This window comes from Oreochromis aureus, linkage group 10, assembly GCF_013358895.1.
Source record: "Oreochromis aureus strain Israel breed Guangdong linkage group 10, ZZ_aureus, whole genome shotgun sequence".
NCBI classification, from domain to species: domain Eukaryota; kingdom Metazoa; phylum Chordata; class Actinopteri; order Cichliformes; family Cichlidae; genus Oreochromis; species Oreochromis aureus.
This window is the reverse complement of record NC_052951.1, coordinates 11,323,305-11,336,351: the sequence shown is the minus strand read 5'-3', so window position 1 is coordinate 11,336,351 and position 13,047 is coordinate 11,323,305. Positions and strand designations below refer to the sequence as shown.

General features: G+C 42.0%; 1 protein-coding gene across 2 annotated transcripts in view; it reads right to left on the bottom strand.

Moving 5' to 3' along the window:
• The window catches only part of abr (ABR activator of RhoGEF and GTPase), a 117,965-nt gene that overhangs the window by 88,259 nt on the left and 16,659 nt on the right, over positions 1–13,047 (bottom strand). The window contains exon 1 of one of the 2 annotated variants that reach the window (XM_031735593.2): positions 7,653–7,942. The exons of the other annotated variant lie outside the window; for it this stretch is intronic. Within the exon in view, the coding sequence (XP_031591453.1) occupies positions 7,653–7,713 (61 nt within the window). The 5' untranslated portion in view covers positions 7,714–7,942. Of the gene's footprint in view, positions 1–7,652; positions 7,943–13,047 lie in introns of those variants that run through there. 2 annotated transcript variants of the gene reach the window in all.

Here is a 13,047-nt window from a genome sequence, read left to right as displayed (position 1 = left end):
CAAAAGAAATACACAGCAAGAAATTGGGGGAAAACACAGTTTCCACTGTCTTAAATTTTTACCTAAAAAAATGTATCAACACCAAAAGCTCCAATACCAACAAAATATAACAAGAGCTCCCAGTCTTTCCAGTCTCGTTTGCTAGGTCAGCTATCATAAATTTTAGTGTTTTTTTCCATAAGACATTTTAATATCGTGTCATTTGGAAAGATATGTTAAACCATGTCTGTCATGTTGATAAACTGTATCAAATATGGATGTAACTTAAACTTGCATTTCATTTAACGACCACCAGGGGGGCAATAGCTGTGGTTGCACATAGACTTATGGTCTTATAGAAGTCTATAGGAAACAGCTGTAAACTCTTTGCTGCTGAGTTTATGGGCTCAGCCAGTATATCAGTGAGCTACGTCAAAATGATCAAAATGATCAAAATAAACTACAGTAGTAGGTTCTTTTTACGTCAGTCTATTTAACATGTGTTTTGCAGAAATCCTGTTCAGGGACGAGGTAACATACTTAAGTTGTGCTATAATTAATTAGCCTTATATATTCGCTTACCATTTGATGACCTCCAATGCAGATATCATAGCTAACATAATATAGAAGGTGCTTATATGCATGCTGGAAACAGTTATAAACTCTTGGTAACCAAAATGAAATGCACAGTTACGTGGAATAAAATTATGAATCAAGATTTATGAGTAAAGCTGGAAACCGTTGCGATGTAACGCAAGTGCACAAGTCTGTTTTATTTATTTATTTATTTTTATTTATTTTTTAACCTTTAAGCTCCTATTAGAAGTTAAGATTTGATCAAGCACCCGAAGCGCAGAGCCTATCTCTAAGTTTGCACTTGACTCACCAGCATTTAAGAGTGAAAGCTCTGTAAGCTGAAACTCTGCACACAGAAAATAAGTTTGATGTCATTTCACTACTGCAATAAAAGCACTTGGCTGCTGTTCAGCTCCAGTGATCGATGGGTTCTTCGTTTCAGTTTGTTTACTAGATGTAAAAGAGCCACCGAAACACACAATGCAGAGCAAAAAGCTTCATATATTATTCACAAGGTTGTCACTGAATGAACCCAGGCGGCCGAGGTTACAGTGGAAACACCAGCTGGGTTGTCAGTGAGCGAGCAGCTAGCATTATGACACAGTGACAGATTTCCCCCCTTTGCTCCTTCCAGCTGGACTCACCTAAAAGGATGAGGTTTTAACCGTACCCATATTTTAAGGTTTAACCACTTCTTCACATTTACTCCAATCGTATATATCAAAGGTAATTCATCTCTCTTTAAGAACTGAGAACAGCATCCACATTATACATCATGTCCTCTAAAGTGGATCCTGACAAGGAGATTATAAATGTCTGCTAGATAAACAGTGAAACTGTTCTTTCCCCATTAATGTTTCCAGGATCTTGTATTCAGACACCCAAACCGGGGAGCAGCATTGTGCAACTGTTATGGAGAAGCTAACATGATGCCCATTACATAAAGGCAAGGCACACTCTTGAGGACACCCAATGGGAGGAAGATGTTTGAACACAAAGCAGAGTAGCGGTGTACTGAAGAGGCAGTAGAGATGACTGCATTACATAACAACAGTGCTTTTAGGCTGACTCAGATTCTTTCTTCCCTACTGTAAGTGTGCATGTGTGTGTGTGTCTGTGTGTGCATGTGAGAGAACAGCTCTAAATGCGTTTCTATAGCTACAGCACAGACTCATCCATTTATCAACATAATGGATGAGCTTGAACGGTAGAAAGAAAACAATGTAAGACTTCACATGAAGCACAGATGAAATTACACAACACGGCTCCACTCCTACGAAGCAAAACCACTTCTCTGCCTCCACTTTTAATCCACACAGAATGAGTGCATATCAGTGTGCTAGGAGCAGTAGTACCAAACAGTAGTATCTGAATTATTAATAGTGGTTTGATCTGGTATTTATGTCCTTTGACTGTAGTCACAGCAGATTTATTGAAATGTAGTTATGAGTACAGTCTGATTTTAAATATCACAAAGGAACAAAGGTGACCCTGTTGCAGGTTCTTGAACCTGTTGCTGCACTACTTGTGACCTTTGCATCCGTTCAGGAATTTCCGCAATTAAAATGAAAAGCCCAGGCTCCAACCTTTTACCAACAATGAATGAATGTCATCCTCACAGTGAATTGGGGATTTAAGAGGCTCGCTTGGCTTGTATTGTGTTGTGTTCTCTCTGCAGCCACACCATAGCTGACATGTTTGGAAACACTACCAGATCCCATTGATTTGGATGTGTTGCTGTTGGCATCGAGAACAGAGCTAGTGGCTATTCAAGCAGAGTGAGACTGAGAGCGAGAGAGCTGGGGAGTTTGGTCCAAATAGATTTGTAGGGAGTGATAAATGAGACATCCCTGTTGTATTAACCTCCCCTATGAAATTCTACTGGGAAGCCATCCAAAATTACTTTGCTGTGCCCCAATTTGCTGAAGCAAGCCCTGTGACAACCAACTAACTGCTAACATTAAACACTTAAAGACAGAACTGGGACTGCTGTTGGCCAGCAGTGAAGTCCATCCATTACAGTTTATATGCTGCAGAGGGAAACCAGACAACAAGACTGACAGCCTGTGAAAACCCTGTCTGATCAGGGATGTGAGGTTGGGGTAAATCTGGGCTGATACAGATGTGTAAAAAGATATCAAACCTTTCATTTATTCAGGTTTTTTGCAAATTATGGTGTTAGACAGGTATTAAAGCAGGCTGGAATAATCTGGATCAGTGCTCCGGCAACTTCATTTAATAAGTAATTAAATCGCATATGCAAGTTAACTGCATACTAACTTTCACGCAAAGTTAGTAGAGCTGGGGGCAGAAGATCCGCTGTGGTGGCCCCTAAAGGAAACGGCAAGGAAGAAGAAGAAGAAAACTGTCACCTGTCTGTTGTTTTCTCAAGAAAGTGAGCCTACAACATACAATTTAGAGTCAGCTAATGTAATTCTCTTTTATGTGCGGTGTTTCTGTGGAAACCTATTTGAGTGGAATCTCCAGCATCTGAGATTCAGTGTATGATTAGTCAGGAAAGGCAGCAGATTACCATCACCAGCAACATGTCATTTAATATTACTATCCACAAGTAGTGGCAGCAGAAACCATATTTGTAGCCCATTTAACCCTCAACAAACAGCCAAATGGCCCACCCTGACTCACACGGTAATATTTTTATAAGGTTTTCCGGGGCTGAAGTGACAGGATGTACCAAAAATGAGAAAAGATTTTTAATGCTCCCTCAGAGCTGCGCATAAATTTGAGCCTTCCTCACTGCGGATTATGAAAATCATTTTTGACATATGTGCATGTCAGTGCACGTGCCACCTCTGCTCTGCCAAGCCAAAATGCCCGTTTTCTAGCCATTACGTAATCTAGCTTTCCTTTGATGTTGCCTTAGCAGCACGTGGAACCAAAGCGAGGCAGAGACAAGTCTAGCTAATACTCTGAAGGCTACAGTGCAGGCTGGCAGCAAAGCAGAAGTCAGAGACCGTCTGCCACTCAGGCTGTGGAGGAGATAGTAACACTACAGTTCAGAGCTTTCTGTAAAAGTCAAAGAGGGAAATTATAATTGGCCAGTGGTTGATTCAGAGATACGTCCAGACTAAGTTAGGTTAAAAGTGTGCAAAAGGTATATGGACTGATTGGTGGATTATTAGCCCTGAAATGGACTGGCAACATAAGGGTGTGCCTGCCTATCACTTCATGGCAGCTGGGATAACTCCAGCCTTAAAAAAGCAGTTAAGGACATATATGGCTATGACTTCTGTTTAAATAATGAACAAAAAAAAGAATTTGCTACTGGATTTATTTGTTTCAGTATACAAAATGAGGAAAAACTGTTGCAAATTAAAAATGCCCTGGCACACAGTAAAGTGAAAAACACATTGTAGGCCTAATTACTTTTAATTAAGGTTTCTAAAACATCTAAATTTGCATTAGCGGTGCAAGTGTAGTGTAATTAACCAGTTGGTGTAAATATTAGCAAGCTTAGTGAAATGATTTTGGCCTATGCATGCTGCATGTGAAACTCAAGTTCATTACTGACCACTCTGTCTCTTTGGTTTCCAGTTTTCCCTTCTAGTCACAAGCATCTGGAAAGTCCACTGAATAAGTTGTGTAACCAAGGTTTGAGGGTACGGTTTTTAAGAAACCGCCAGGCCACGTGGCTAATCGAAGAACAGTCCTATTTGATATTGGAAAGAATAGACTGATCTAAAACTGGGACAAACACTAGCACAGAAAAAAAATGAGCACCTATACATCTGTGTGTCAATGGAACAGAGTTTCGACTGCACAAAAACAAAACAACTGAAGCAACAAAGAAATAACCAGTGATCACCAGTGTGATCTGCAATAGTGGGCTAACTGACGGAGTAAAGGGGGGGTTAAAGACAGAAAATGGACACAGCAGCAGCAACAAAACGCTTCTAAAAATCAGATCAGAGGTAGAAGAAAAACCCTTTTACTCTGCTGATGATTACATCAAAGTGATTATGAGAATATGTGAGGAGCACATTTGAGACTGTCCTAATCAACCGCGCAGATTAGGACGATAATAGGAAAAACAAGTAAAGAGGTGGAAAGGGTGAGAGGAAAATGAGAGTTTTGTTAAAGTAATACACACACACACACACACACACACACACACACACACACTCTCCAACCAACCGCCGTCTGGGAGTCTACCACTTATACTGCTGACCGAACAAATGGATGACTGATGAGAAGTCTGAGCTGGTGATTCTGTTCGTGCGCTTACATTGATGTGTGCGCAAAAGTTCTCTGTGCAGCTTTTATTACATTTCGCTTGCTTAGTGTGCGTACATCTAGGTTTGTGTTTTATGACTTTCATTATTAGCAGAATATGTAGTGAAACAGAGATGCCTGTGGAAAATGCTGTCTCAGTGAGCTGTGGTTCACTCGTGCAGCTGAACAGAAAGACTTCAGCCTCTCTGGGGACAACGTAGCTGTGGCTTCCAGCATCCACTCCCACTCTGCTTGGGAGAGTTAAGGATGTGTGGTCACTGCTTAACACAGTCATTAGCACAGTTTCAGAGGCTGAAGAGAAAGGGCAATTAGAGCCATGTGTTTAGTAATCCACTGACAGACAACAGAGGGAGCTTCGATACTAATGGTTTAGGGCAGGACTGGGTCATCTTTCATCATTAACAACCAGGTATTTGTCACACAGACAGAGCTATTGTCAACTTGTGTTGCAACCTTTTGTAACTAAGTGGTGTAGTGGTATTAAGGAAGTATACAACCATTTTTGTAAACATTTCAAAGTAGTGGTGAATTCCCACTTCCCTTAGCAGAAAAGAGGGTCAGCTCAGCGGCCACACAGGCACACAAAGAGTATGAGGTGGATAAAGGGCAGGCGGAAAGCAAAAGGATGATGAAATGACAGGTGCATAAAAAAGAGGATTGTGCCCTTTTCACTAACAATAGTTCATAATAAAGCCCTGTTTCAAGGCTCTTGTGATGGTAATAACCTGTCTGCGAGTGTACACATGCAGCCTCATACAGAATTTGAAATGTGTTAAAGCACATCGGGTGTTAAATTCAGATGAACTCTGTTAACCAAAAATAGCAAACGTTAAAATAGTATAGAGCTATGGTATAGTATACTGTGCTGTCCCTGCTTCATTCCCCATCAACACACTTTGGAGACAGGTTTGCTTTGACAAATCTTTATAGCCATCATTTTTAGATTTTAGTACGTACATTGTTCAAATCAAAATTGATTAAATAAAACTTTAACTTGTTTGTTTTTCGGCTCCATGCTGTAGTGGTCAACATATTTGACTTATACACAAATGATCCTTTTTGATACCAGGGCAAAAAAACAACAACCAAAAAAACATAAAAACACAAATACACACAGCCTCAGGAGGTCAGAAGCCTGGTCCTAGTGTTAGTCCCTCGCCCCAAAAATGGGACGCTGCATAAGGAAGGGCATAAATAAGTACTTTACTAAATCAAACAGGCAACTGTGGCATCCAATTGGGGAAAAATGGAGCAATAATATTTGTTTTAAGCTTTTCACTAACCATCCCAACCCACAAATGCACCTTCCACACTGAGCTAGCATTAGCTGATAGCTCTACCCTGCAGGGAGAGTTAAGAAGGAAAAAAAAGAAAAGAAAGGCAACAGTCAAAATGCTAAATTCTAGACTTCAACACAGTAGCCCAAAAACCAGTGAGTGAAATAACGAGACTATATACCCCCAGACTGGGTCTCAGCTTTAGCATACATACACAAGAGTGGCATTAATCTTCTCGAGCTCTTGGCAGGAACGCAAAATGTGTCTTTCTGAAATAATCTAACAACTCTTTAAAGTCTCTCTAAAAACAAACAAACAAACAAAGCTGATCAATATGATATAAAGTATGTGTAGTCTGCTTGTCACACCACAGCTTGGCATTTACGTTGGTATTACTCATTTCCACATCACATCAAGTTAAAAGGAAGCCCAAAAGCCTAACAATAAAGCACCACACCTTACATTTGTGTGATACCCAAAGAGAACCACATATACATTGCAGTACATTAACAACATTATCACTAATGCATAAATACCTTCACTGTCAGTTCAACTACTGCAAGGTCTCGCTTAAGTATCTAATCAACAGCATCGCACAGAAACCACGTTTCACCTTTCTGTTTTTCAGCATCTTTATCACACCCCCAACCCGTTCTCCATCAGTCTTGCCTGTTCATACCATGTCCGCACATTAAGATATAGTAACAAAAGTGGCAAAAGACAATTCTCAAAAGACTATTTCATGCACCTAATACACCTAACACACACACACGCGCGCAACACCTCAGCAACACACAAACAGCTGTGACTGCATGGATGTGTGTACTGTTGCAAAGAGCTTCACACAGCCTCTGTTCTAAATTACAACAAGAAAAAACAGCTCATATTCACTTCTATGTAAATCATCCACATACAAAAAAAAAAAAGAAAAAACAATTCAAGGTCAGACTAATTTAGGTGACAAACTAATTGGAGCAGTTTTGTCCGTTGTTTCATTAATCAACGTCGTAACCTGAAAAGACACAGCTGACAGCTGCTCTCATGCAGTGTACAGTACGACGGGGGAGACTACAGCGCAGCATAAAGACTACAATAAGGAGTGGTTTAAAAATTCAGCATCAGACAGCTTGTGTCCTCGATAGGATGGAACATAAAGTTCTACCTCCAGGTTGTAAGCATGACTCACTCTGCCTCACACTATATAATCCCTGGGCTTTCCCATGCTTCTATGATTACTGGCCAGCAGAAAGCCTGATGGCAGTGGGCACGAGTTGTTGCCACTAAAAAAAAGTGTGTGTGTGTGTGTGTGTGTGTGTGTGTGTGTGTGTGCGTCATGGCCTTGGGTTGAATGCCTTGTTATAGACAGCCACAATAATACACACTAATTGGAAGTCCGGAAAATACAAAGTGCTCCCTGTGTGCAGATCGCTGGGGCTGTAACGCGAACGGGCAGCGGATGAGATGGAGAAGAGAGGGGTGCGGGGCAAAACACGGAGAGATAAAGCGCACAGATAAATGAGAAGTGATGAGTGGAGAGGAGTTAAGTGATGGAGGAGAGGTACGTACTGCTGTAAAGGGTGTCGATCCAGGAGAGCCGGGGCAGGCCGCGAGCACTGAGGGGCTCCATCCTCTTTTCCTCTCCCTGTCTCAGTTGCTCTCCCTCTTTCTTATGTCTTCAGTTCTTCTCTGCAGCTGCTTTTTGCGTTGCCTCGCTTCTTTTCTCTTATCCTTGAAACACAGCCTTCATCTCGCTTGGAGAAGCAAGAAAAACCATTCGGGAAAAAATGTCAGAAGGCACCCCAGGGTCCAACAGGCTGACAAGCAAGAGAGCTGAAGAAGGAGTGAAAGACTGAGAGGTGTGCGTCTGTGTGTGTGAGAGAGAAAACAACAGGCTGGAGACAGACACCGCCGACCGTTGCTAGGGAAAGGGAGAAGCACTCATTCTCTCTCGCTCTCTCTTTGGCTTGCTCTCTCACTCCCACCCACCCCTCCTCTCTCGCTCTCCTGATTCTGCGTGAATGCCTCATCAGCCTCGCTCGCCGTCTCTCTCCCTCTCTCTCTCCCCCTCAGTGTCTAAGCAGTGTGTAGAAGCTGGAATTGAGAAGCCGTGCCTAATGACTGAAGCAGCAAGGTTTGTGAGATGTGAATCAACTGACAAAATCTCAGTTTCTCTCTTCATAAATGAAACCACCAAACCCACTAAAATCCAAACTTGCTTTCATCTCTCCTTGCCTTTAGGTTAAGCAGCTTTTATTTTCTTGCATGTAGATACAATTTGCTTACTCTGACTTTATCGAGCACATCGCAACTTTGTGTCAGAGGTTTAGAAATCATCCTAAATATTAGCCTATTTTAGAACTGCTCAGACTGAGGCTTTCTCTAAAATTTAGAGGAAACATATACAGAAAAGAGAAACCACCCTTCAGGAAAAAAAAACTGGGTTACCTTCCCCTGATAAAAGTTTAATGTTAAATCCACTGTGTGATTATGTTTTGTTAATATAGCAATGACAAAGGTAACTATGAAAGGTCTTTCCATGGTTTTATGAGGCAATCTAGTCATAGCTGCACTACATGATGAGTTCAAGATCACAGCCGCTCGGCTGGGACGCACAATTCACACTTTGTGTGAAACAGAGTCAGTCATTTAGTTCAGAGAAAGAGAGAAACAGAGTGTGACGGGTTCACTTGTCATGGTTTAAGCTAGTTCTGTTCCCGTGGCAACGAAGAACATGAAAGCAATGCACACATGTGCATGTGTGTGTATGTGCTGTGGAAACTGTGCCTGCATACTGATGCTCTGTATAAGACGATATATTACAGACTGTATGATAGATGGCAATAGAAGAACCATGGAGCCCATCTACTGTGTGCATCACCAGGAACAATAGCTAAAGAATATTTAGAATAAATGTCTGGAGCTCAGCCACAGCTGGATTTTTGAGGACTGAAACAGATGCATAGGGACTAAATAGTTCAAAGTTATTTTGAGAAGTTAAAAGGATGTCTGTATCAGACTAGTTAGGAATGTAAAGTGAGACACCACTTAACTCCACCCTACTACCTGCTCCAGTGTTTCAGAATAAACTGTGTTATGACAGTGACAAAGAAATTATATCATTCTATTGCATTACAACCCCCCCCAAAAAAGTTGGCATTTTCCACATTAGTGGCTGGGCTCTAGCGCAAAAGCCAGGAAATCTTAATTTTTCAATATGCAATTAAAAATTTCATGCTGTGCTTTATTGATTTTTTTGAAATTAGCAGGCTTTAATGGGCACATTAGGACGTTAGGTCTCCTGTTGCTCCCTGTTCCCAGAAAAAGACCTGGCAGCATTGCCACACAGCACTATTCCTCTTCATCAGGCCCAACGCCCGGTGAGTTTATTAACGCACATGCTACATAGGAGGCCAATCATCGGAGACGAGCATCGTGCCAGCGACAACAAAGCCTGATATGAAACGCTCCCCTCAAACCTCAGACCTCCTCCCCCTTCATCCTCCTCTAACCAGCATGGGGGAAGGAAAGATGGGAGGGTTGAGAGGCAGAAAAAACTTCAATTAGGACACAAAGGCTGACAGGAGGAACCCCACAACCGCTCCCTGCCTCTTCCCCCAACCTCTGCAGGCAGAGCACCTGGCCCCGAGCTCTGCTCTTTGTTTGTCTACAGCGCGTGTATGTGCCAGCTGGAGGGAACGTACACGAGTTAAACGACCTGGCATCCTATGAGCCTCTCTTGGTCGTGTGTGTGTGTGTGTGTGTGTGTGTGTGTGTGTGTGTGTGTGTGTGTGTGTGTGTCTCAAGGCATTTAATGTATGCCTGCATGTGTTAATGTACGTCAGGGTTATTAATGAATATAAATGTGTCATTGTGATGGTGGGAAAGCACACAGGCATGACAAAAACCCACACACAAAGTCAAGGCGTACACGCACACACAAAAACACATGGGATTATGTAAAGGGAAAGCCAAGCGGGCAGAGAAGAACACGGGGCTGGTGAGTGGCACTTCATCAAATATAGATTGATCTACTGTACAGCCTTACACCTCCTTTGTCTTAAATCTGGGCCAACACAGACAGACACACGCGCGCGCACACACGCGCGCACGCGCACACACACACACACACACACACACACACACACACACACACACACACACACACACACACACACACACACACACACACACACACACACACACACACACACACACACACACACACACACACACACACACACACACGATTTAGGGTTTTGAAAGCAAATCTGCCCACCTCCTCTTTCCAAATACCTCATCGTTCAACGGGGACAGCCAAACAAAGAGAGCACACATGCCATGCTCAAACACACAAACTGTATTTACACCAAACCGCGTGTTCTGAAGACATTCACAAAGCTACATTTAGAAAATATGAATAAACAGTGAAACTGTGTAATAAAAACCCATTAATAACTGTCTCTGAACCCTCCCAAACACACACAATTTCAGTCTCTTCAAAGTTCAGCACGTCAGCAATGCGTCGTTCTCCATAAAGGTTAACTTTCAACAGCAGTCCTCTACTATGTGTGTGCGTGTGTGGTAGCTGGACAAGATCTAGATGTAAGGCACTCATATCCTTTAGTGTATCCACATAGAGATACATACTTTTTTTCCCTCAACACAGATCATGGATTGTGCTGGACAGACACGATGTACCTTTGTGTCACAGAAAACATCTACTCAGAGTTCCCCCTTCATTGGACACTTTATTTAAACAATTACATGGTTGTGTGTTACAAAAAGGCCACACATCAGTAGCCAGCGCAGCATGAAATGTAGACCACACAAAAAAAACTGGATATTTAAAAAAAAATAAAATAAAAATCAATCTTTGCTTTTGATTAGGTGTCTCATCCCACTGTGAGCTAATGTGAACAAAGGACACTGGATGTGGATGTGTACTGTGTGATACTCACAGGCATATTTAGGCCCTGCAGAAATCAATGGACACGCATTTGGGACAGCTTTTAACAGCTTGAACTGAAAGTAAGCTTTATAGACAGCTATTACAAAACATCAGAGAAAGCTGGAACTCAGAGTGGATAAAAAGCAAAAATTATGACGCTTTATAAAATTTAAAAGGTCATGAAAACATCACACAGTACATCCTTTGAATATACAACTGCACAATTAACTTCTTAATAATTCCAAAAGGTCTGCTGTAATCACGTTTAAATTTGTCCTTTATCTTTTGCTAAGGTTCGGCGTGTATTCACAACAAGGCTCTAACTAACAAGACCCTGATAAATCCCAGCTTCCATAAAAAGACAGGATGATGCATTTATTATATATCCCATTTTGTGACTGTTGTGTTTCCTGCACTTCACTTGAAATTTCAACAATGATTTCCTGTCATGAAGGAGGAAGTTGCTGCGGTCAAACTGTGGTGTATTAGTGTGTGCGTGCGTAATTTGGCGGCACAGCATCCCACCAGCCAATCAAACTGCTATCCACTACTCTCCCACCCCTCTATCCTCCCTTTTCTACCCAGATACCCCAGCCCCACCTCACTCCACCAACCCCAACCATATCCACCCCTTTTTGCTCTTCGACCCCGACCACAGGCCTGCGGGGGTGACTGGGTGGAGGTGGCAGCATCTGTGTGTGTGCGTCTGTGTGTGTGTGTGTGTGTGTGTGTGTGTGTGTGGTGCTACTCTTTCCCTCCAACCCCACTGGTTCATCACGGGAACATGAACTGGCTGATAAAAATAAATTAAAACTATTTTTTTTTTTTTTTTAAAAAAGACCAGAAGACCAGGGTGGGAGTCTAAACCCTTCAACATCCTGATTGTTCAACAACCCTCCACACCCACACTTCCAGCATTCTTGGTTGATGTGCATACGTGAGTGGGGCTGCGCACTCAGGAAGCAGACAGCTGTGTTTCCAAATAAGTGAATTCAAACAAGCCTAATGAAGCACTGGAGCGAAACACAACTCACAAACATATTTAAAAAATTGACAATAAGCACAGATGGAATTGGTGTCATCAAAGCAAAAATATTCACTGAATTAAAGTGAACTCTTCTTCCAAATGACAGAGACTCTCTAAGTGGAAACAACAATGATTCACATCCATAGATTAACTGCTACACATACATTACATTAGGATTTCACTGCAATAATGTCAGCATTTTATTACCGTTAAATTAGTTATGATATATATGGATATAGATGGCAATCAATAAACTCCACTACAGTCGTCTACACTGTAAGGAAGTCCAAACATGCTCCTTGGAGACTGATGATGATATTTTCTCTAGATGTGTGTTTTTCCCACACATCCCTTTGTTTTGGGGGTTGGGGGAGATGGCAGCAGGGACGAGCAATGATGATGCATTATTAAAAAGCCCGGAGTGCACCACTGATGAATATGTGCCTATTAAATGAGAATGTCTGAAATCATTGTTTTATTATGTGTTACTGTCTGCTGGTCGCTTTATTTTGAAGTGAAATCAAGTGCAAAAATAAGTCACTTGTCTCTCAACCGTTGTCATAATCACTGCTTTTTTCTCGGTCCAGCAGTTCAAGGTTTTTACCAGTCCTGAAATATGGTCAGAGTCATTCATCCAACACTTAGTTCTTTGACTCCATTCCTGCTCCCTCCGTGCTCTATGAACGCGTGTTATTAAAGTAACACCAACTCTTAACAGCCTTCTATCCAATTCACAAAGCTTTTGCCTACACACACAAAAAAGGCAACAGAACGTGTGTGTGTGTGTGTGTGTGTGTGTGTGTGTGTGTGTGTGTGTGTGTGTGTGTGTGTGTGTGTGTGTGTGTGTGTGTGTGTGTGTGTGTACGGGTTCGTACTATCCTGGTGGGGACCAAAATCTGACATTTACTATACTGGTGGGGACTTTCTGCACAGTGGGGACCAAAATCCAGGTCCCCTCGGGGTTGAAAGCAATTTTCACACTCAAA